Source organism: Anguilla anguilla, chromosome 5, assembly GCF_013347855.1.
Source record: "Anguilla anguilla isolate fAngAng1 chromosome 5, fAngAng1.pri, whole genome shotgun sequence".
NCBI lineage: Eukaryota > Metazoa > Chordata > Actinopteri > Anguilliformes > Anguillidae > Anguilla > Anguilla anguilla.
Window position 1 is genome coordinate 52589658 of NC_049205.1, and position 25677 is coordinate 52615334.

A 25677-nucleotide genomic window follows, 5' to 3' on the forward strand; every position below is an offset into this window, starting at 1 on the left:
AGCATTCTCAATACGGTTGGTAGCTGGAAGACATGAGTAGGAATATTCAGTAGCTGGTGGTGAAGGTCAGTGGATTTGTCCAGTAATTGGTGTTTAGTGATGTGGCTTACTGAGGCGGTTTAGTGAGGTTGGTTTACTGATCTGTTTTTCGGAGACCCCTCAGAGGCGGAGCTCTTTCCGCCTGTCCTAAACAGTCCCGCTTCTCACCCCGTCCATCAGCACAGCTTTGTCAGTCGCCTTGTTCCTCACGGGGCTTCAGCCTCTGGGGTGTCGAAAACTACCGACAAGAACGGCGCACAGCCGTAAATGGATTGCCGCGATGCTGGCGGGCAGCTCCGGCTCGCCTGATTGGTGGCGGCTGTTTAAGCCGATGGTCACCATCCTAAATGGATTGTGCGTGTTTCGCAGCGTGGGGACTGTTTAAGTGGACTGTTACTAGAGCCCCTTTTATCTGTCTCTCTCAGTCTGCCATGTTAGCAGTGTGAGGAGCGCGTGAGGATGAGGCAGTTCGTGCTGTCTAGTGTCTTGAGTAGGAATCGGCTGAATGGCTCTAGACCGGAGAGGCTGTGCTATTTAGTGATCTGTCCCAGCTGCTGTCCTGCCATTGCCCTGCGTGTTGCCAGTAGATCAGAGTTGCATTTTAGGAAATAATGTCTGAGGTGCTGAAGATGTTTGTTCCGGCCTCCTGTATTTGTGGCACATCCATGGCTGGTTCCTGCTTGGCCAATGAGAAGTCTTGTTCCTTGGCCTGCGAGGACAAGTGCCCAGTCCTCTTAGCCTCTCTAAATTTAATTTAAATTAAAAACACGGGCAAAATTGACAGCTGTGGCAGAAAACATTCTGGGAAATAACTTTGGGGCGGCTGTGAAGTCGTAGTCTTTCAGCTTCCAGATGCCGCTGCCTGCTTGTTTGAGATGCAGGCCACACATGTGACTGATTCCGCTCTCTGGGATATAAAAAGGCTGAGACAAAGCGGGGCGCTCTGTGACTGACGCGGGGAAGGAGCCCCCAGCGTGACGCTGTCCTCCCGAAATGAGGGACGCGGCGGCCGCCGCCTTTAGGCAAGGAGAGATGTGATGCCCTTCATCAGAGTCTGCTGGGAGACGGAGTCCTGGCCACAGGAGCGGAACGGAAACAACACCGCAATCAGCCTCCTGCCCAAAGCAGAGACAGCGCACTGTCCCCTCTCCCGCCCTCAGCCCCTCAGCCAGCGACTGACCTTGCGTCCCAATCACTTGACGTCGGCGCGACTTGGTGATGCCTTTTAATGGCTGTCGAGATAACCTGCTGTTAAAAGAGGGGAAAGAAAAACAAACAAACAAAAAAAAAAATGCTGTCGGTTCGACTTGATGACTGTCACACTCCGGTTCTCCTTTGAGTGGATTGTATGTCAACGTTATGATCTCTTCCAGGTTGTGATATGGTATTTGTTTTTTTTGGGCGTTATCTGAAGATGGGATGTAGTGAATTTGTTGCTGCCGTTCCAGCGCCAGTGCCTCTCACATCCCTGATGTGTCGTTTTGTTGGCAGGATGTGGCGTGCCGCGCCCTAGCCTGTTCTGTATGGCTAACAAGATATAGCAACACGCCGTCTGCCATATTAATTTAGTCGCCCTGGTAATGTGGCGCTTTGGCATCAGGAAGTCAGCCTTCTCTCCGCTGGTTAAGGAGGCAGACTGCTTTTGGGGCTTCAGAGTCCAACGTCTGTGTGCAAACCCATTTGTATCTCTCGTTTGTCTAATGGGATGACAACGGTCAGGGCTATTGATTTTTAATTTACCCACTAATGCCTCCATTTTGGCTCATTTATATCGGTCCCAGCTGCATGTGTGTGCTACACGCCGTTCCTTTAAAATGACTTGAGTCAAATGAGTTTTCTTTCTTTGTTGTTTTCTTATGCAATCGCTTCATTTTTTTACGGGCAGTCTGCTGTTGTATGTAAACATGAATGTGTGTTTTTATACAACACATCGATCGCTCGGGCTGGGATCTAAAATTAGTAACAGGAGAAGTCAGGTCAGTCGGCTTTGCTTTCAATTTATGTCCTGCTGTCTGGAAATTGAGTAGATCAAAGATCTGGCAGGTAGCACAGGTGTGTGTGTGTGTGCGCGTGTGTTCGTGTGTGTGTGTGTGTGTGTGTGCATACACGCATGTATGTGAGACAGATGTGGCTCTGTTCTACCCTGACTCTGCTTTTCAGAGAACCTTTTGCCAGCCAGTCTGTGTAATGATCAGTGGAGTAGTTGGTCTGTGGATGAAGAGCGTTCTGTTTGTGTCTTGACAGCCCAGGTCTGTGTTTAGATAGCATTCATATGGAGGTAAGTGATACTCATGCCGTATGAATGGGATATATCGCATGCACTCCTTTTTGATGATACAGAGAAGAACATTTCTTCTTTTGGAATATCTTCTGGCATAAGATTGTATGTTTGCTTGGGAGCCCAAAATAAGATAAGTGTCAAAACTGCTGTGAATTGTAAGCCATGGATTGTTACAGAACGAATAGACGGAGAGATTTGTTTTGGGATGAGCATACAAAATTTCAGGCCTGCTTCATCGCCGCAGCGTCCCTGTCAGTTTTAGAGGGTGAGGACAGTCACACGCCCCTTCTGAATTTAGCCGGGCGCTTCTTTTCCCTCCTCATAGCCTGTGTGATGTCACAGGCGGGTCACTGGAGATGGAGGAGGCTGCTGTGGCCTTGTGTCAGCCTCTCTGCAGAGGTGACACCACAGCCAGTTATTCTCCCGGTCAGTTCATTGTCTGGTCATAGTCTGGGCCACGGTTCTTAAAACTTCCAGCAAACGGAAACCTTGGGCATGTGTTCATGCTTCTTTATGTGAATCTCCCTGTTCATGTTCATGGGTTGTGGGAGAGTACACACTCTCTTCCCATGGGCATGCTACCAGCTGCAAGCTTCTTCTTGCTTCTTGACAGTCCACCAGCTAAACCGTGCAGCCACTGGCAGTGCCATGGCCAGTTATGCTGGCGAGGTCAGGTCTTGACTTCGGAAAAATGAACCTTTCACGTCCTGGGGTGGGAAATTATTCGAATGCTGTGGTGCGTCTATGTGCAGTTTGTGTTTGGGTAACTCAATCTCGCATCGCCAGCCCTCTCCAGTTACAGCACACGCTTCTTTGTGGGAACACTTCAAGAGAGGGGGGGAAAAAAACACAACTGCAGTCAGAGGAGATGAGATCTGAGCAGAGAACGGCTTTGTGTTCTTTTGAGATGCCTGTAATTTATGAGGGGAAAAAAAGTGCATCTGAAATTGTAATGACCTGTCTGCAGACAGAAAGCAAGGATGAGAGGCTGTGGACTATCACATCAGAGCCCAGCGTGGGGTGTAGCGGGAGGAATCGAGGAATGCAAATGGACTGATTAACCCGAGTCTCCCCCTGGTGGGCGGTGGGGCTGCCAGAGCTCCGGTGGGTTTGAGGAGAGTGATGTGTTGTTTTTCAGGATTTTGACTTTAATTGTTCCGAGGGGCTTTCTGAGGCCAGGAAAACAATCTCATCTTGCCCCGGCTGGCACCCCCCCGGCTCCTCTGAGTTATTTATTTGTCTTACCTCTTTAATATGAGTCAGGGCTTTGAACAACAGGACAAATTGGACTGCAAATCAGAATTTATTTGGTGCAGCTAATTTCCGGAAAAGGTCAGAGGGATGGAAACCAAAAAAAAAGAAGAAAACGAGGGAGAAAGACAAAAACAAGCGGGGATTGGCTTTTTCCACAAGCAGCCAGGACATTCGCATTATTCCAAGGACATTGTTTTAGATTGTCCCTCTAGTGAATTAATCAGCAATATTAAGGCTGTGATGAAACGTGATGAAAATAACAGGTTGACAGATTTGGAAGATTGTCATCAACTAAGAAGTAATAGATTTTTAATAGTTCTTAAATTGCGGATTGCCTTTTGGAAGCAAAGCAGACATAATGCAAGCATGTTGCATTAATGAATTTTGTATTCCTAATTCTTTAACACTGACTCCTGACCCGCCCTTTCCTAGAACATGTACGAAGTGGGCGCTGCCCAGGAACTGGGATAGTTCAATTAATCCAAGCCAGCCTTTGCTTGTAGGTGGATGGATCCATATCTGTAATCACCTGGCTACACCTCAACCCCTCAGTGTTACACGTAGGGGTAGTCTTATGATTCCCATCACGTCCTCCCCTGTGGAGACACCCCCCCACGTTCCCTGCGCCGGCTGCTTCTTCTGCGGTCGTAAGAATGCGTTTTAATGTCATGTGAAATAGCTGCTTGCCGGCGTCTCCGAGCCGCTTTTACCCGTGCCGTAAATGAGCGGGGATATTATTGCACGTAGCGACGGTGTCGACAGCACGTCCTCGCGTGTTCCTCCTGTGCGCGCGGCCCATGACAGCCTTCAAATGGCGGATGAAGTTATCAGTTATGGGCCCCTCGAGTGCCAGTCTGACTGTGGAATGTCCCTCGGGTTATTTCTTCCCCCGGCGAGTCAGTCACAGATTCCCAGTGGGGAATCCAAACGGGGTCCATTGAATCCAGTCTAATCGGCGTGTAATTCTTTCTCAGTCCAGTTCAGATAACACAGGGGTGGTGTGCAGGCTGAGGGCAGCTGGGATGAAGGCTCGGTTCTGGCTGCTGTGCCTGGGAACCTCTTGACTGCTTAATTAGGATTGGCCGCTACAGCTGCGCAGCTGGACTCACTCTTCCAGTTCCTGATATGCGCATTTTCAGGAGTACTCCCCCCCCCCCCTTCCCCACCCCACATAATGAGGGCTTGACTGGAGGCGGGGTGTCTGAATAGTGAATGTTTTTTTCCGCCCTCGAGCGTTCCGTTTTGCATGTCTACATTTGTCTTCCAAATTGATCCATAGGAAAAGCGTCACAGCTAGACACCTACCCTCAAGGCCAGCTGCCTTTGGCCCGTGGGTGGTCCCGGAGGAGGGGGTAAACGAGAGCGGCTCTGAGTCACACATCCTTCTTCACTGTCGGATTCCAGGAAACAGGCGTTTGGAGGGCTTTAAACCTTTTCACTTTTTCCCCCCTCCCAAACTGGAAAGTCCCATTGTATTTGCGAGCCTTGCCTCATCTACGTACTGTCCTCTGTCAAATCAGGAGAGCACAGTCGAGCATGCCTCTCTCTCTCTCTCTCGGTAGTTCATGGTGCCAGGCATCGTTTCTTTTCAAACCGCAGTCAACCAGCTGAGGCATTCAGTGGCTCGGCTGGAGCGGTTCGCTTCGTATGCGTCTGGTGCGGGCGGACTGCAGGTGGCAGATCGACTCTAGCGCATGATCAGTCACGCCGCCTGCGTCCCTGCCTCCCTGGGTGACCGTGCGGCCAATTATGCGCTGCTCTGTGGGGCTTCCAGTCACAGTTCACCTTCATGCTTTTTTTTTCTGAGAAAATCATTTCCGGTCTCTCGCTCCGTCCCAGGTGTGCTTTGTGTCACTGTTGTTTGCCGTTTCCCTGAACAAGTCTATATTTGTCACCGCACACACGACTTCCGCGGTGCTGCCCGGTTCAAGGTGGCTTCAGAGTAAAGACTGGCGCTGTCTTGCATACTGAGCCTACTGTATCCTCTCCAGCCTGTTGGCTGTGGTGAGATTGTGCTATCTGACACGCCCAAATTACATTCTGTGAGCTTCCCGCAATCAAGACGGAACATCTCATCTCGCCTTGAAGATTGAGTTCACAGGGCTTCAATCAGACTCGCAATTAGCTGCCCAGCTTTGATTTCTATTGGCTGGTGTACGGAGAGGGCATTGTGAATGGAGCAGAGCGTGTTCTATATATCTGTACATGTCGTCTTGATCTATATGGCTTCCTCTGGAAAATTGCCTGCAAAAAATAGGTTTTAATGTTACACCCCCCCCCCCCACCCCTACAAATACAGTGCTTCATAAAGGGGGAAGAGAACATACTGTATATTTGGGGCCATGGTTGTAATATTAATCGTTAATCCCCTCAAGGGATCAGTTACTACAGGTTCAGCATTCCTACCTGTCCAGTGACTACACTGTAGTCTGTCCAACTAACTCACTTGGAGGATTCTCCCTCTCTTCCCTTCTCCCTATTTTCTTCCTACTGTGTAATAGTGTTTTTCATCTTTAGTGATGAGAAGATGGCTACCTAACACTGAATATTTCTTTCATAGATTTTGTCATGGTGGAGTGGTAAATGCTTTAGCTTTGAAGACTGGAAAAGACCACAGAATATGTATTTTTACACCTACTATTGTACTTTTTTTTTTTTTTTTCATTTTTGCTACGTCCGGTTCCTGATTAGATGGGCTCGTGTTTTTTATCGCTCTGATTAGATTTGCATCTCATTTGAATGTGTCTGCAGCTTTATCTGTTTGTTGTTTGTTGTCTGTAACTAATTTTAATCTTCTTTGTGTGAAAAAGGACTTTGATGCCACATTAGATATGCAGTGTGAATACAGATAAGGGAATGACAACAGGGGGCATTGCTGCAAGCATGGCCATTCCCCCCCCCCTCTCTTTTCCACTTCCTGTTTTGTTCTGCCAAAGAACCTAATTACCACTTTCCAGTTCCTTGACGTGTTTTTGTATTTGTATGACGTGGACTGCAGAGGTAACCTAGGCCGCTGGTTTTTCTTGATGTAGCCTATACCACAGAGGCTCCTGGCACTCTGCTCAGTCTTAGCCTCAGCCCTAGTCACTGCATGCAGTGAAGTGGCTGGTAGATTTCTCTCTGCACTTGATGCTTGATGTCTCAATGGTCATCTCAGATCCGTCATTACCCTGTTAACTGAAAGTTTCATTTTAAAGCAACAATGAGTCAAACCCTGTGTACCAGGTGTATTATCTGGTGATCAAAATCTATAAAGGGTGAAAAAAATATTTTCCCAAATGACATCCCAATGTAAATTAACCTTCTAAGTATATTTCCTGTGAGTTTTCTGTTCCAAAGCTCTTCCCATCTAAAAATCTCCATCAGCACTGTGATGTCAAAATGGAAGGTAGGGTACACATGTTAATTTCAGAGGTTAAACACTAGGGAAACATGTCATTTCAAAAGAGAGGGCTGTGGTATTTACCTAAAGCCCTTCGTCTTCTCTGAGAGGACGTGAATGTTTACAGCATCGCATTGCTGTCTGGTGGGATCTGTTCTGTTGCCCGTTTTTTGGGGTGAGGTATTTGGTTTGCTTCCCTAATGGCTGAGATGAGCCGTGTCCAAATCCTCTCACAGTCTGTAATTGCTGCCTGCACCGTGATGGAAGGACCCCCTCTTTTTGGGAAGCAGGCTTTGAGGGGGCTTAAAGAGTGCCGAGTTTGAGCTCGCTGTCTGATGAATTCTCCGATGTATACATCTCCCAGATTTAGCGGATCAAATTCCCTCTTAGTCCCTCTGCAATCCATCTGATCAAATCAACACTTAACACATCTCTCTGATCCATTTAATAAAATCTTCCACACTCAGCCCCTCCCCCACCCCCGAGCCCTGACGCACACCTCCCAGAGATATCGGACACCCCCCAGGGTTCTGCCGTCTAATAAACCTAAATGCAATCTAAACTGAGGTCAAAAGTGAAACGGAATATAAAACTCATTTTGTGGAGATCAGGTCAGACCAAACCTGGAATAACAATTAACCTGCTGAGCATGTCTCTGAGATTCATTTCATTTGAGCATTTTTTTTTAGCATTCTGTATAATTACCATTATTCATTTTTTAACTTGATTATTTATTCACACCAGAAAGATTGGTCTTGCACACATACTCCTGTGTGTTTGAGAATTTAAAAAGGCAAGATCTTGCTCTGTAAAATGTGTAAAGTGCTCCAGTGACAGGTTTGCTGCGCCCTTGTTTACTGCTCATGGTTCCTTGGCGAGGAGAAATCGGCCATCTTGGCTCTTTCTGCTGTGTTGGCCAGGGTCGTGCAGGATCACAGAGGTGGGGACCAGCGCTGTTGGTGTGTGTGGTGACGTTTGTGATTGCCAGGCTGCCATTGGAGAAAATAATAGTTTTTTTTTTTTTTTGGTCATCCAATAGAACATCTTGTTGTTTGGGCAGATTGTCTATAGTAACCTGATGCTCAGCTCTGGTTGGTCTACTGCTTCCCTACTGTAGGACAGGATAGTCAATCTTGGGTTTATTAGGCCTTAATTCACTGCTGATTTTGTAATGTGTAAGCAAAAATCAGTGGGACCCTGTGGCTCTCCAGCACCAGGGGTTGGCTCTCCCTTCACTTGCGGGTTCCGGTTGCTAACAGGATTTTCTGCTGCTTTGTTTGTGGATGGGTATTAAGAGGTGCGAGAGGGCATGCAAAAGGACAAAACTTACATTTGTGAATTGTCTTTTTTCTGGCACTTGTGACGGTTTAATGGGCACAAAGGCATTAGAGTCCTTTTGTGGAACCCCCACTCAGTAATGATCCACCTCCCCTGGACATACGGCTTTATTTCACATAACTTTCTTGCGGCCACAAATTGCTGCCTCCATCGACCCCAGGAAGAGTGCATTTTGTTAGTCAGAAGGGACTCTAAAACTCCAATTTCAGTGATGAATTACATCAAATCATCCATTATAAATATTTATAGATGAGCTCAGCTTTGTGCTAAAGCACTAATGGAAGTGTGGAGCCCGCTGCTAGCATTCCCCTGAAGGATCTCTTGCTGTGGCTGCATGCTCTGGGATAGACTAAATGTGGTTATTTTGTTTATAAGTAGTTGCCTCTTATCTGTAATAAGCAGGAATTTTTGTCCGGTACACAGGCTGTCATTAGTCCAAAGCAATGTGCTGGAAGAACAATTGAGGTGATGAGGTTTAAGCCTGTGCTGTTTGCAGTTCGCAACCCCACTGAAATTTTGAGCTATTTCCTGGACTGTTTGTGCTTCAGCAATGAAAACACAGATTCTCTGCTTTCAAACAGGTGGTCCTCTTAATATTGAGAAAACAGGAGTTGTTTTGATTAATTTGAGGTCAGACTGGTGCTGTTTTCTAAGGAGTTTGGTATTTTTTTCTTTGATGTATTTACTGTGGAGTTTTTATATCTCTTCTCTCAGTTTTGCATGAATTATCACACTCATAGGCCTGTCCTGCAGTTGTTAATTTGTTGATTGGTTTATTTGTTTATGAATTCTGTGAACCCAGAACTTCTGTTTTATGGATTCAGGATTCATTTTTCAGGAAGTACCATGGGCTAACAGAACCGACTGGAACAGTAAAAGGTTTTCAGCTCGGATGAAGTGGTGCAATCTGGAGAACTGTTTGAGGATCTTGTCCAGGTCATTTTTAGGACACCAATTCATCAGAATTCTTCCCAATTGAGTTGGCACTGGGGGCTGGGTTGCAGGAGAGCGGCAGACACTGCAGTTATTTCTGGATGCAGTGAAGTGCTGATTCACCTGACCTTGCCCTCTTGACCCTCTCATAGTAGTGCTTCACCATAGAGAAGAGATTGCGGTGAGAACTTGGAGAGTTCATCACTATCACTGCTTGGAAATGAGGCCCTACCTCTACATGTTTAAAAAAAAAAACATTTTTTAACCATACCATGGTCATCAGCATTAGTAATGAACCCGCATTGCTTATCATCTCCCTTCTAGAAAACCTCTCCTCATCATTTTTCCTCCCCTTGTAGTCCTTGAAAATGGAAGCGCTCCTTTACAGATAATTGATGGCCTGACTCTTTAGGTGGACCTCATTTTCAGCCCCTGCATAATGAAGTACTGGAAAAACAACTCGGTGGTGTCCTTCCCCCCCCTCCCCTCATGTCGTGTAAATCACACTGTCGCAGCCGGTTATGCTAATGTGCATAGTTTGATTATCTGTCGGATGACTGCAATCAATTGTTGATTTGGTTTGGAGTGCCATTGAAATATGACATGAATCAAATGTAGAGGTAAATGAATATACAAAAAAAGGTCCTTTCGTTTGCGATGTCGACGAAGACGATTTCCCCAACATTCTTTGACTGGTCTGTTACATTACATTACATTATAGATTCTTAGCAGACGCTCTTATCCAGAGCGACTTACAACAAGTGCATTACAAAACTCAGAGACAAGCGCTTTACAACATTCCTGCAAGAGAGCTACAATAGGTATAACTTTGCAAAAAGTGTGAATTGTACCCCTTTTTTTTTTTTTTTTTTTTTTTTTTTTTTAAATATATATAAATTCCCACCCCCCACCCACCTAGTTGTAGATGAACCTAGTTACATGAAAATAACATGACGCGTGGTTACTCAGTTGAGGTTTAATGGATGTTAGAGGGTAGTGGGGGGTGATGAGGTGAGATGTAGCTTGAAGAGGTGAGTCTTCAGTCTACGTTTGAAGACGGCCAGGGTCTCTGCTGTTCTGACTTGCACAGGAAGGTCATTCCACCACCGTGGGGCTAGAACAGACAGGAGGCGTGACCGGGTGCTGGTGCGAGCCGGGGCAGGGACCAGGCGACATGTGGCAGCAGAACGGAGAGGTCTAGCTGGGGTGTAGGGTCTGATGAGTTGACGTAGATAGGGAGGGGCTGACCCCCTGGCTGCTTTGAAGGCAAGCACTAATGTTTTAAATTTGATGCGAGCCATCACGGGGAGCCAGTGGAGGGTGGTGAGCAGGGGGGTAACGTGGGAATGTCTGGGGAGGTTGAAGACCAGACGCGCTGCTGCGTTCTGGATGAGTTGCAGGGGTCTGATAGATGATGCTGGGAGGCCAGCAAGCAGGGAGTTACAGTAGTCCAGGCGGGACAGGACCACTGCCTGGACGAGGAGTTGGGTCGAGTAAGTTGTGAGGAAGGGGCGGATCCTCCGGATGTTATACAGGAAGAACCTGCATGAACGTGTCACTGCTGAAATGTGCTCGGTGAGGGACAGTCTGTTGTCCATCACCACGCCAAGGTTTCTAGTTGAGGGTGATGGTGTGAGGATGGTATTACCTAGGGAGATAGAGAGATCAGAGAGAGGGGAGTTAAGAGCCGGAATATAAATGAGCTCTGTCTTACCTGGATTGAGCTTGAGCTGTTACTGTCTCAGAGCTCAAGAGAGGAACACACTACAGTTCAAACTGTTTTCTCTGTGGTTCATAACATTGGCAGCCTTTGACATAACTCAAGGGAAGGGCTCACAGCCATAATCAATTGAAAGTTTTGCAGTAATGTTGTGCCTCATTGAGATATTTAAGGGAGCAAAACTGCATTAGGTGTCACTGGTTAGAAGGTGAACCTAGGTCAAAATCCGAAATTTCATATGTCTGATGAAATTTATGGATGTGTGTAAAGATCCTGCTCTGTGGCTCGCTCCCAGAAAAGGGCTCAGGTTTAGCCTCGTGAAAAGACTTAGGTCTGAGCCTTGTGAGAAGACATTATGAAACCCTCCTTTTCTCCGCCAAGAGATGTTCTTTGATCTTTGATCTAAAATGCCGCAAGATTTATGGGATTTTTAAAAAACTCAAATCGACCTGAGCAGGCCTTTTATATGCAGCCTTTCTGCGGTTCTGTAGCTGCAGCCGTGTTATTCATTGCAAATACTCCCTTGCCTCAAAGCCATCGAAGATTGAAATCTACCATGTTTTTGATTCCCCAGATCTCTGCACAGTTTGGAATGTCCAGTTCGTTATTGTAAGTGCAGCACACCACTGCTGCATCCTCAGTGTAGAAGAGTGCACCCTGGTCCTGAGCTGCTGCTGCAGTTGCTGCACTGCAGGGCTGATGCAGCTGGCGCGGGCACCTCACAGGTGCACAGTTGAATAGGGGGGTTGCTGCTGAGCAGCGAGGCATGGCCTGTCTCATTCACTGTGCGTGTGACATCACTGAGTGCTGCAGTGTGGGGCCTCAGCACCAATGAGCAGCTGGAGGGCAGCGTCACTGATCCGTCAGGCACCTGTGTTCTGTCTGCACCAGCTGGCTGGCTGGCTCTGTGGGCTCCATAGAGGAGGAGAAGCATGCCAGAGTGTGACCTCTCAAGGTGATGGAGGACGTTGAAGGAGAGTACGGTTATGACTAGGCTAGGCCATCTTAAATGAGGAGGAAAAGATAAAATGGGAAGAAATTTTTTTTTAAAGGACCCCCACTCTTAGTGAGACATGGTCTGGGACTCTGAAGGTCAATCACTCACACGGCAACCAGGGATTTAATGCTGTGGTTTCTCACGGGTCCCCTTTGGAACCCCTATAATCAGCAGTTGGGTTCTGCGGTGCAGTGTTTTCTGCAGTTACCATTTCCCCTATTTGGACGGAGAATCGCAGCGGAGACAGGTTGCAAACAGCTGGAGGGTTATCTCGCTGTGGCACGGCTTTCAGAGCGTCTGCTTGACAGATTGCTGCGCCTGGAGCTTGGCCCGCCCCCCCCCCCCCCCCCCCCCCCCCCCCCCCCCCAGCAGAAGGGAGACATTGACGGTTTCTATTTTTTTCCCCCCCGAGAACAAAGCGATAGGAAACCTCTGTTCCAACTAAATCACTGAGCCCATTCCCTGAACCCCCCCCAACCATTCAATTTGTGCTAATTAGCTTTCAGCCTACATGCTTGTGAGAATGGCACAGATTTTTTCCTCAGTGTGTGTGTGTATGTGTGTGTGTGTTGGTGTGTGTGTGTGTGTGTGTGTGTGTGTGTATGTGTGTGTGTGTATGCGTGTGTGTGTGTATGTGTGTGTGTGTATGCGTGTGTGTTTTGTTAAAATACGCAGTGTTAAGGGCAGGGAGACATCTCTCCACTTTATGACCGCCAGTCAATGTTCCTTTGCCAGGAAGGGTGAATAGCCCTGCTTTGGATGGTGAGCTGGATTTGGCTCCCACCCATCCATTCTCCCACCTTTGGCTGCTGCCAGTGCTGCTGAGGGATGCTCACCTCTCGCGCTCTGGAGGGGCTCCATTATTAGAGAAAGGGCCCGGGATGAAACTGGAGATGTGCGACTGTCACTTTCCATGGCCCCCATGTGCTGGGCACTGCTTTACCCAGGACCCCGCCCCTCTTGGGAATGTGAAGTCACATCCTCTTAGAAATAAAATTTAATGCTGGAAAAATTGGGACGATGCACAGTGGTTGCCATTTGGGGGTGGGGGAGGGGCTTCTCTTTACTGCAGAAGAAAGGAGTGATTAGTGTGTTGGGGAGGGGAAGTTGGGGGGTGCGGTTTTCCTGTGCACAGTATGAGTGCGTAGAATGAGAGGGACCTGACCTTGACTCTTTCATGAGTTTAATTGCTTTGATTTCTTGTGAGTTTTTACCTGCAAAGGTTGTCTCCATTGCCGAGGGCTAATTCAGGCAGCAGATCTGCGCTACCCATTTGGAGAGGAAATGTGGAATGTCAAAATTGCGATGAAACTAGTCCTCTGCTGGTTATTTAAAAAAATCTGTTTTAAGCTGAGAAAAACCTCGCATTACCTTGAACAAAAGCCCTACTTATTTTCCCCTCGCTTGTATGCCAAAAAGCAAAGAACAAAATGTGACGGAATTGTTTCCGGTGTTTTCAGGTGAGCTGGCTCTAAAGAGGAAACGGACGTGTGTCTGAACAGTGAAATCTCACCATTTTAATGGCCTTTTGTCATTCCGTACGGTTAAAAGCTCTCATTAAAGTCATTTGCGCTGCAAGGCTGACTGGCAGGGTAACGCACCGCGGGCTCACAGATAAGCAGCCGTCTCTGTTGCTTCGCACTGGACCAGAGGCTTTGACCTTGCGCTCCCTGATGAAGGCTTTTTTCTGAAGTGTTAATGAAGTACAGATCTGCCAGTTAACTCGTGTGAATATGTCATTTATTTCCCAGTCTAATTGAGGCGTATTGGAGTGAAAGACAGAGTGGCTCTTCATTTTCTCCATGCTAAGACTCTGCGAGCGCACGTTGTCATTGGCTGCCAGGCGTCTCTTGTTTCTCCTCCGCGGCTCACCGGCTGAGCGACGCTGCCTTGAAGGAACGCACTTGATTTTATGTACGGTTGCCGCGAGCAGTCTGCAGGCATCCAGCCGACCCGAGGAGTCTTGGGTGATCAGACAAGTACAGCTTCTCTGGCGTGCCACTCTCCTGAACCCAAGTGTTATAATGGCCCAGCCAGCCCCCCAGCAGTCCTGGAAGCATAATCTAAGACATAAAGCTCAAAGGCTTTCTCATCGTTTTCTACATATCATGATCGGCACAGAAGAGTTTCAAGCTAGCTGTAAAGTGCTGCGTTGCTAGGAGATATAAACAGCTTCCAGCCAGGAAGGTTGCTGCTTTGGTTGTTAATCCCAGTAGTTTTTGTCACCTTTCTTGAGCCGAGTGTATATTTGTTCGCTATTCCTGTAATACATTAACTGTCAAAACTGGTTCTGGTAAACAAAGCTTTAAATAATGTTCCGTTTTTTTTGTTTCTTTTTGGATTCTGCTCCTAAGAAAAATCTGTTGATGGTTATCTCTGAGCCAGGTTATGTCCCCTGGACATGGATCAAGTTTCCCTCGAGACTTGCATCACAGAATTGGAGATCTCCAGACACATGAAGGATTGACTGATGTGTCCAGTTCCCCCCCCCTGGCAAAGGCCATTACTCACAGTTTACATAACCATAACATGTAATCAGTAAAGAGTCAATAGCACTTTGTCTCCCGTGTGGAGGGGGGTATAAATCTCTTCTGCAGGGAAGGTATTTCCTGTGTCGTTAGCCTCTTCCCTTGTGTGGCCTGCCTGATGAGGAGGAGCAGGTGGCATGTGAGCTTCAGTGTTAGATGATCCCTGTCACAGTCCCACGAGCTCTGCCTCTCTCCTCTTGCCTTCCTCAGGCTGCTTTGGCTTTTGGCGCTAGGCTACAGCTCTTCATTGTTGGGATGAACTGGACACAAGAATGGAAAAGAATATGTTTATTTTAAAAATATTTTATTATGCATCCAGCATTGTTACAGCTAAACATCCAAATAATCATTCCAGTTTTTGTTTTTAAAAAAGAAAACAAATTAGTCATACATTTAAAAAAAGATGAATTTTTGTCCTGTCCTCCACCAACATTCTTTGGTAGGGTCATCCCTAGGGAGCCTTTATTCCCCCTAAATTTGTGCTTTTCCACTGGTAGCATTAAAGATGTAAATTAGTGTCTCTTCCCCCCCCCCACCCAGCAGAATTGACTGGGCATGATGGGCAATATGAACTAATTATGGAGGAAAATCGGATCTCATCTAAAATGTGTCTCTTTAGTGCCAGCGGATGAACAGAACAGGAACTCGGTTTGTGCGAAGCAGCTGGCTTGTGTTTCAGAGTGGTGGTGTGACAGTTGACAGTGATGTGCGTATTTTCTGTAAAATGACTCAGAGATGCTTCTTTAGTGCTAAAAAAGCCTTGAAAATGTCTTCTTGTGGTGGGAAGTTTTAGTGAAATTAAATGTTTCTCATGGGCACTTGAAAACAGAAGTTTTCTTAGCCAGTAACAAAAAACTAGGCTTGGAAAAACGAATGTGAAATGAACGCATTAGCTGGCTCAGAAGTGCAAGCACTGCCTGCGTCCCTCGGTCAGTTCAGTCTCTGCATGGAGCTTTTGCCCTAATCTCTTTCACTATTTTGGGCAACAGTGAAATCGATGCTGCACTCTGGTCTTCCTCACAAACAGTCTTTTTTTGACAAAAGGCAGTTTTTTTTTTTTTTATATGCCTCCAACAATAAAAAATCATGTTTGATTGCCTGTGATCGGGCGGCATGAGCTTGCAGTCTAACCCCTGCTAAAATAAAAAGCTAAAATAATCTGCGCATTTACTTTACTCTGTTGCCATGGACACAGACATGCCTCACCACAGATACAGCTGTCTGTCTGTCTGTCTGTCTGTATGTCTCTCTGTCTGTCTTTCTCTCTCTCTCTCTTTCTGTCTGTCTGTCTGTCTGAGGAAAGCCTGATGGACCACTACCTAGAGTAATATTGTTTAACCAAACCCAATAAAATGGACGCTGTTGTTCTTGGAAGTGAATGCACAGCTGGCCTTCCTGAAGGCGATCTCTGCCGGCATTGCACAAATACTTCAATCGACTCATTTTTTATAACCTCTTCTTTGAAGTCTAAATAAAGCTCCACAAACCAAACAAAAGACCAGCAGCGATATTACAGCACGTACAAAGTCCCAGTGGTCACAAGCATAGATCTGAAACATGAACCATGAACTGAAGTTTAAATAGCCTTTCCTAGGAAATATTATTTTCTTATTGACTGTGTTCATGACAGATACAGCCTTAGCAGTAGACATTGTTATTATTAGTGTCACATGCTCCTGACTTTTGATCTTCTTTTTGGGGCACATGCTGCTTTGTCCTTTATTCAGCACAAGCACTCCCTTCCAAAGGGATAAATTTGACAGTTTCGTACAGATGTAGTGAGTCCAGTTTGTTCCTTGTGTTGGATTTTGTAGCAGCCTCGCCCATATTGTGAGACCGTACCTGCTTTCACTGCTATAGCATTCACTTTGTCTTTTAGTCTTAGCTTGGAGTTTTGAAAAACATGTCGGAGGGTTTGGGCTGTAACAGTGTACAGTTTGTGAAAACAGCCTGTTCTCCATCGATCTGACCTGATGAACTGTAGTATTGTTTTGTTTGAGTGGAGTTGCTGGCGAATGGCAGGGGAGATAATTGAGACATGTGATGTGAGTATTTGCAATAACAGAAGACTTTGCAACGCCCAATGTTTGTACAACTGCAGTAGCCAGTCGGGCCAAGTAGTGACAAAGCATTGACCAATCAGGAACAGTGGAATTTTGTCTCTTACCCAAACCCAGAGCGGAACATCAAAGTTGATTCACAGTATCTGAGTGCAGTATGCCCAGTGGCTGCCAGGGTGCGCAGCAGTGTGTGCCCGGGCACTACCTGGGCAGCATTTGAAAAGGTGCCAGGCTGCAGTTTGGGAAGGCTGGGAGGAGCTGCCCAGCCCTGGGAGTGGAGAGTGTTCCAGCCCTCGGGCAGCTGGAGAAAGTGAAAATAATCCACTCTTCTCTGTGGAAGGGATCAAGTTTTGCCCTCATGATGGACAAAGAGGGGAAGGGGGGACAGGAAAAAGAGAGAGACAGAGGTGTTGTGGGGAGAGCGAGGTAAATAGGGAGAGAGAAAGCAAGAGATACGGACAGAGGGATAGGGGCCAGAGAGAAAGAGAGAGACGGGGAGAGAGAGTGAGAGAGTGAGGGAGGGAGGGGCGCGGGAGGGGTTGTAACGTTTTGATAAGCTCCATGGCATTTCTCTGACGGCCAGAGTTTGGGGGGGAGAGAGCCAGTGCAGACACTGTACTCTGAATGAAATTTCAGTCAGCAGTCACTGCGGGAACTGAAGCGGCCTCACTCCCCCCCCCTCCCCTATCCCGTGGCGGGACACAGCTACCGTGCCAGCTCTGCTCTCTGTGTGCTGGAGCCGGGAGGACCGAGAGGAACCGCGGAGTTAGACCCGGCGGGGGGAGGCCCGTCACCTCGCTGCGCTATGAGGAGAGAGGTAAACACTGATCAGAACAGCCGGGCTCCGAACCCCACGGTCAGGAGGGAGTTTCGGACTCGCGTCAGGAAAGGAAGGAGCTAGCTGGATCGCTATCGGGCTGACAGAGATAGAGAGGCCAGGCTGCATATCTTCACATGGCTCTGGCTGTAACTCGCTGTGGCAGCGGTAGTGAAAGTGCCACGCTGTGGTGCCCTTTCGGGGTCCGGTGCCGACGTTGTTTTGCTTGGTGCGCTGGGTGAAGGATTAGCAGCAAAGCTGCGGTTTTTGTTGTGGGATTCAGAGCTGTGTGGTGGGTGTGTTTTTGGAGTTGGTGCACAAGAGGTGTCAAACAAAAGCATGTGTTTTTCCTGTTTTAAAAAAATTTTCTCTTTAAAAGTCACCCTGGGGCGGATGATGACAAAATTAACAGTCTCCGTACAGAAACAGAAAAACATGAATTGTTAATTTGACAGGTGCCCAGCAGCTGAAACATCTGCTATCTCCAAAATGTGATTCATTTTTAAAAATCTGTTTTTAAATGAAAACTTATTAGCACTGCGCGACTGTGTGTGTATGCTTGCTATGCCCAACTGAACACTTTTTCTTTGCAGTTGATTTTCAAATGCTATTGAAAAGTTGTCATGGTTGTATTAGAAGAACTTCTGCTACTTTTTCCGAGAATGGCCTTGGCTGCCCCTCTAGAGCTGTTCCACAGCTGAGAATATGCTGTAATTAAACTGATGAAGAAAGGCAGTGTTCTCGGTTGAGAGAAGCCTGGAGTGATTACGGTTGCTGATCAAAGCTCCACCGTGCTCACTTTTTTCTTCATTCTTACCGGATATTCGCAAAGCAGGACCTGTTGTGATTAGCTCGGAGTGGAATGTGGTGAAATAAGAGGACGGGCTTTATTGGGTGGGGGAGTTATTATATTGTAGGTGGATTAATGGCCTCCATCTTATGTCGGATCTTAAACGCAATATGTGAACTTTAGATAGAAATCAAATTACATCATGGCGGCTGCACTTTAAGCAGAAGCCGCCCACTTGTACCATTTCCAATGAAATAGCGACTACATAATTAACTTTGGGTCATTTCTAATGCCTGTGTATTTATTAACCTTTAAATTAAACTGACAGTGGATGTAACACACCCATCCTCCTGTGGACGGACGCCAGTTTGAAAGCGCACAGCTGCTGTTGTGGCTGGGGAATCCTATGCTGTTGTTTTAAATGTGTGAGATTACAACAAATAGAGTCCAGTCATAACAATTTACCTTAACTGGCAGGTCATTTCTCATGTTATTTAAAAAAAAAAAAATCTGTTCTGTCAACGTCTACCCGTGTGACAGTTTCCAGAATGAAACACTCCAGGCCTATCTGAAGAGCCAAACGGGTTGTTGACGGTAATGGAAAGCTGCACTTCTGGAGTCTTCTCTTCCTTCTTAGTGGTTTGATGCTGATAGGAAATAGCCTGGGAGAGATTGGGCCTTTGGCTGAAGGGACCTTCATTGAGAACGTGTCAGAGTGATATAACGTAAGCTCAGACAAGGGAGATATCGGCGCAGCACAGACTGGGTGAAGTGCTCCCCTTCCAGCAGCCCGTCTGCTTCCATCAGGTGCTTGACAGCAATTCCAGGATAGTGGCGGAATGTGCTGGTCGTGTGAGGTCATGTGACCCTCTCTCCCTGCCTGTTTTACGGGCAGGTGTAGTGCATCAGAGGTGGGAGGGCGAAACCTGTGTTGTGTATACCCTGTTTGTGTAACCCATCACTGTCACCATGGAATGTCGCATGCAGCACACAAGATGATGGGGGAGTGTTTGGCCTGAAGACCGCACACGGTTTCACCTCTGGCACTGACCTGATGTGCTCTTTGGTGTTTTGGCGAGGTCACTGCGTGCGGCTGACTGGAATGCAGTGCAGAAACAGGTGTCCCCTGCTACAGGCCATCTCAAGTCCTCAGAGCCCATCTGTCCAGGCAGCACTGAAACAGCTGGAGTAGCTCTTTCCATTAGAGCCTGACACTGATACCCTGGTGGATGAATGAGGAACATACAGTGTGTGTGTGTGTGTGTGTGTGTGTGTGTGTGTGCGCAGTGCGCGTTTATGCATACGCATGCTTTTTTTTGTATCGCTGCGTGCGTGTACGAGCACGTGTATGTGTTTACGTGTTTGTGTGTGTGTGCGCACGTGCGGTGCCCGTGAGAAGCAGCAGCGATGCGCTACGTGGAGGTGCCCTCGATTTCGCACGTGAGGGGGACACAAAGCGCCAGCTCGGCTGGAAGGGGAGTTCATTTCCTGCTGGATGCGGCTTGGCCCGGGGCTCTGCCGAAACTGCGTAGTAACTCCGGCACAACAAACGGGGGGACCGCTGTACTTGCGCGCTGGTCTGCTCGCAGTGTGCTAACCGCAGTGAATTCCATGACAAGTAGTTCAGAAGTAATGTGGGAGAGACAAAGGAGCTAAAGAATGCAGATTCGCAATTATGCGCGGGGGGGGGGAGGGACTGGGCCATTGTGCGGCCCTGATGCGGTTGAGAGAGCGGCGTGCTGTTCGCGGGAACGGAGCCCAGCTCACCGCGGTGCCCGTGCCTGATTTACCGCCATTCCCATAGCTTCGGAGGAATTACAGTCTATAAATCACCGCAAACACAAACCCCATTGTGTTTTTTTTTTTCCTTCTCGGCCACTTAATTAAAAGTCAGCAAGTGACGCGGCGTGAGCGTTTCCTCTGAGATTGAAGTGGGGGAGGCGGGATCAGGCAGCGTCAGGTATTTAATGCGCGCAGCTCTCGATATTCCGGTTTGAATGATCGCGGCGTTGGAATTTGTTTTGAAAATACAGTAGGACCGGAAATGCTCGTAGATCTATGAAATGTTTGTGCTCAGAAGGATGTGTGCAAGGAGTGTTTGAAGTGGGGAGTGGAGCTGGTTATGTCCGGTCGGGTCAGGTCTTTGTAACTCTCTGTTTTCTGGTGTGAAGTGGGTGTGGCTGCTGGTAACTTGTCCTGTAGATCTTCTCAGGAACGTACTCCTGTTCACCCTGACCGGATCAGGCCGGTTTTACTGGTGCAACACAGCTCTACTCCATCGTGTTTCATCGACCATTCATAAGTTCTGGCCTGGGCATCAGCGAATGGTCTCTGCCCAGGCTCTAGGACACGCCCCATTTCCGACCTTCTCTCATGCCAAAGGGTGGGGTTTAGTGCCCCCCTGAAAGTTGTTCAAGATGCACGTCTGCCTGCCACGCAACCCAGGTTCGATCTGTCCAAGTCGTGGGGGCGGGGTCACATCGCCAAGACGTTACGGAATTTCTTATTGCGGCCGATGTGCTAAGGAGGAATTAATTTGCCTGCGTCTCCCCTCAACACTGGCCCCTTGCCCTGGCCAAGGTCAAAGCCTTGGCGTACATGGAGAGGAGGAGGAGCAGGAGGATGGCATTGGTGGCAGGGTTGAGTGGGCTGTACTGATCAGTGTATGGGTGGGTATGGAGCTGAAGCTCCAGGTTTGGTCAGCTGTAGGAATGCAGGGCTGGGCTGTACTAACCCTTTAGTTCTCAGCTGTGGTCCGCTCATCCGGAAGAGCAGTCCTGTGCACCCGGACACCCGTGTCCTACCACCTGAGATCCCCAAAGGCCCCCCCGTCCTCCAACCGAGCGCTCAGCAAGCTCGTTTTATATCTATACAGAAATTCCTGCAAATAAACCTGTCGCATGTTTTTCGATTTAGTCACGAAGGGTAAATATGCATGTCAGGGATGATAAGATGGGTAAATGTTTGAACCTGTTACAGTTGAAGGTTGTGGCACAGCCTCTTTTAACGCCATAGTTGCTTCCTCCGGTGTTGCGTGACTGTTGTGTGTGTTTTGTGAGGGAGGACTCTTGTGGGGCCGGATGTGACCAGCAGGATCTGAAGGAGCTCCTGCAGGCAGTGGGAGCAGGAAGACGTCCTGCCTGCACCGTGTGGCGTACACCCTGTGTCTGTGGACTGGGGCCCTGCCTGCGGTGTGCATGTACACCCTGTGTCTGTGGACTGGGGCCCTGCCTGCGGTGTGCATGTACACCCTGTGTCTGTGGGCTGGGGCCCCTGAGATGGATGAGCCTGTCATTATAACAGCCAGGCCTGAGTCGAGAGACCACTGACGTTTGTCAGCTGTGAAGGCGCGAGGTGATTTATCTGAGAGCGGGTGTCGCAGGAACATGTTCGCGTGGCCTTTCGGGAAGAGGAAGCAGAGGTCTCGCCTTGAAAGGGCACTTAGGGTTTTTCCCCTTGGGACGTACAGTCCATTGCTCACCTTTGTCATTTTGTTTAAATCTTCCATTAGCATTTTAATCGTCACCGGTTTCTTTGTCTAAATAGTCTCCCTGCTTCAGTCTTCAAGGCGCTACATGTTGGTGGTGGATGAGGCGAATTCACTGCAGATCAGTTTGAGATCCTGTGATAGAAGGCAGTATGAATACATCTATAGCCGCGTTTCCACCAAAATTACCCGGAACTTTCAGTCCCAGGAACTACTTTACCAGGAACTAAAAGGTTCCTTCAGCCAATGGTTGTCTGCGTTTCCACTGGGGTCTAAAGTACCGCGAAGATTAGGCAAATTAGCCCACTGACGTTGTCATCGGTCCATCTGTCATATGATTTCTTCTGTAACCCCATACTCCCACCGAAGTAGCCTACATTATTTTCTAATAACCGGGACAGCCCGGAGGGGTTTATTCCACATATTTACAACGGGTTAGCAACAATGACTATATATGGTTACTTTTGTATTTATTGATTTTCATATATCCTCTCAAACACATTCATTAACAGCAGAAAACATGCACACGTTGTAAACAATTTGCTGTTTTATTACTTTCTCGTCGTCAATTCCATATAGGCTAATGGCAAAATGACAAGAATAGAACGAAAACTCGGACTTGCGTGAAAATGTAAATTAGTAGTGGTATAGCCACCGTTTGCTTTCCTTCGAAGTTACTGCTAGCCGAGCAGCGAAGTGTGCCCTCCAGATGCGAACCATGCACCATAAATGAGTCCATAGTCTTCCTGGTCTTTTCGTGGAATTGAAAAATGGCAGTAAAATTGAGTAAAATTACGGCAGTCTGAAAAAGCTAAAGGGAAGATTACTAGAATTAACCTGTTATTTTACCCGGATAAAACGTGCGGAAGGTGATTTCCAGTTTGCTTGTACTGTATCACCAATGTTAATTATGCAGAACTACCGCATACCTCACATAACTGTATCAAACGTTTTGAGTCAATTACAACAGGCTAACAAAGAAAATCCGGAAGAAAATATTCAGCAACCGAATTAATCCGTTTGAATGTTTTGGTAGCCTACGTAATATGCTGTCCCAGCACGAATGCTTAGCATTTTATAAAACGAATACTAAAGCAAGAAAAGAACAGAAGAGCACACGTTATAATTCCAAGACGTTGACAGGCTATAACCAAAAGTAGGCTACTGCGCCGCATAACATACAAGTTTGATTTGAAGTTATTATGAAAATAAATTGGTTTGCCGCTGCATATTTTCAAACATGGCGGGTAATGGCGGAAAATAAATACAACACAAATGCTACGAGTACTCGACCAATCAGAAATGTTCAGCGCTGCGAGCTCCACCCAAAAGGTTCCTGTACTTTCGGAAAGTACTACCCCCCGAGCAGGAACGTTTTGGGGGGTAAAACAAAGCCCCCAGAACTAAATTTAGACCCTAGTTCCTGCGGTGGAAACGCACTGAGTTCCTCAAAAGGTTCCTAGTTCCGGGGTATAGTTCCTGCGGTGGAAACGCGGCTTATGATTATTTTTCCGTTGAGTCCCTCCTGGTAGTCGTTACTGGTTGACATGAGATGCTGTGTGATATGAGATGTGGTCCTGACTTCTTCTCAGAGAGCTGTGCCTTTCAGAAAATTATCATGGCCCATGAGCATTATCCTCCGCATGCAGCGAGAACAGAATGCATGTCATTTGCGGAATTATTGGGAAGATCGGAAATGGATTCTGGGATAGTTCACTGGTGCACTGGAGAGTAGAAGCTACCTGTCCTCTTGGATGAGATTTGCGTACATGAGAAAGACTCACCCCTGTGAAAGTAGTCTTAAGACAAACCTAATCAATGGTAAGGTTTCATTAAGGATTGTTTGACCAAACACTTCCTCTTGACTTACAGTATTTTCGAAAAACAACAAATCCCTTTCACCTTGTAATGAACACTTCCGTTCCCCTGAGTGTTTAGCCGTTTGCCTTGCAGGACCACTCTTTTCAGGTGTAAGAGACTGCTAGCATTGCAGTAGCATACTAAAGCTTATTACAATCCAGCGAGTACTTTGACTAATGAATATTGGAGCATGGAATGAATAGATTTGCCTAAAATGAAAAATGTTGGGCAAATTCTGTCACTGCTTGACAAAGAGCAAGTTACTGTTGCAAGTGAAGTGGGGTTCAGTGAGAAACAGCCCAGCACTCGAGGCTGCATCGATGTGTGTACCTCGCGTGGGCCGAATGGTGTGCAAGATTCCACACTATTTTCGTCCGGCGGGCTGCGAACACGCTTAATGCTGCCACAGGGGAAAAATGAGTACAAATGAAATCGATACTAATCCATTTGAGCAGTGTGCCTAATCCAAATGGCCCGTGATTTATCACTGGGACCAGGGTGGGGGTGGTTTATGTGAGGTAGGGGGGCGGGGGGCGGGAAGGGAGGTGATTGGGCGAGTAAGTGGAGGTGCGGGATGCAGGGATGCACAAGAAATGAAAGGGCTTATTCATCTTGTGGTGTGGTGAAGAAATCAGGAACTGCTGCTGTTTGTAGAGGTTTGACCTTCTGCTGTTCTGATTGGGGAACCATTGGACCCAGTAGTGTGTTATCATAATACATGTGCTGTCTAAGCAAGCTGCCTAAGCCAGAGGTTCTCTGTAATTCTACAGTATCTCAGCCTGAGCTGCCCTCATTGTTGATGTGTGTCTTGATATCTGTGTTGGGATTGGGCTGTTGAATGTGTTGGTACAGTGTGAAAGTGACTCTGGGACCCAGGCTGCAGTTGTGCGGACTCTGCTTAAGTTCCTGTCCCCACTCAGAGTTACGGCACGGTTCTTTGTTCTTGACTTTATTCAGTTTATTTTTACAGGGAGAGTGCACATTAATAAACATTTCTGTAAATATGGCAGTTTAGCCAGTATGGCTAATTTTCAACTGTAGTCCGTAGGCAGGTACATAGTCGAGAGTTGCAGCATGATGGCTGTAAGTGTCATCTGCTAGGGCAAAAAAAAGCCATTCTGCACGTCATGGTTGCGCAGATTCACAAGGGGTCCCTTCTCTCCCCCTGTTAATTGTGGTGGCAGCAGTGGGATGCTGCAGTGCCCCAGAGCGATGAATAGATGCTCGTGCCAGGTCCCCTGCGCCCCCGTGCTTTGTGTGGAAGCCCGGCCCCTCCGTCCCGCCGCAGCGCAGTGCATTCCACACGCACCCTGGGAAAGTCACAGGATGCCTCTGAGCTTAGCGGGCTCCCACGGAATTCTCCCTCCTGTACCTGAGTGTAAAAATCCCCCCCCCCCACCCCAGGGATGATTTATGTACAGAAGGTTTATTTTCTGCTTTGTTTTTCCCCCTCTCTTCCCCTCCCCCCCCCCCCCCCCCTCCACCACCTCCCTCTCCCCTTCTCTCCTCCCCCCTCTCTGTCTCTCACTCAGCCATAACCAGAGGACGACGTCTTTTAGGCACCCTGTGACGGGCCAGATTTCGCCTGAAAACATCGACTACGTCCTTCGAGAGCAGTGAGTGTTTCCCCCTCTGCGTTATCTCCGCAGACGGACGGGGACTCCCACCCGCGTCCTGCAGGGCTGTGTGGTCCTGGCTCTTTGCAAAAAGAAGAGTGTGAAATGGGATGATTAGAGAGCGGGGATTAGCCCGTGCTTTGAAAAATGATGGGGTGAGGCGGGGGTGGGGAGGGGGTGGGGAGCATGAACAGCCCAAAGAGACGCTTTCCATTAACTCTGGAGCAGGAGGGGATAGCAATACAAAATGATCACATTTTTAATGACTATGGATTTATTCAAGACTCTCGATTTCATAACTGCTTACACAACCACTGATTCAGGTCCCCAGATTTTATATTTGTGCAGGCTTTATTACCTCAATTGAATCCATGGAAATAACAGAGACCAATAAACCTGCCATCCCGCAAAATTATTTGACTATTATACGGGAGGGGCATGCCACTGTGAATTGGGATCATACATCAAAAAAAACAAAAAGAAACAATAATTGTGGATTTTATTGATAGTGCCATATTGCCAGAGCTGCAGGCTTCAAATAGTACCATAATAAATTAATTAACCCTTTGTGTTCT

At 47.5% G+C, this 25677-nt stretch overlaps 1 protein-coding gene across 18 annotated transcripts in view; it reads left to right on the forward strand.

Annotated features, from left to right (window-relative positions):
* The window catches only part of LOC118228401 (pleckstrin homology domain-containing family A member 7-like), a 108708-nt gene that overhangs the window by 33512 nt on the left and 49519 nt on the right, over positions 1–25677 (forward strand). For 17 of the 18 annotated variants that reach the window (XM_035419908.1, XM_035419907.1, XM_035419906.1 and 14 more), the window contains one exon: positions 25019–25102. In XM_035419908.1, coding sequence (XP_035275799.1) covers positions 25019–25102 — 84 coding nt within the window. Of the gene's footprint in view, positions 1–17086; positions 17350–25018; positions 25103–25677 lie in introns of those variants that run through there. The other variant, XM_035419916.1, reaches the window with a different exon arrangement.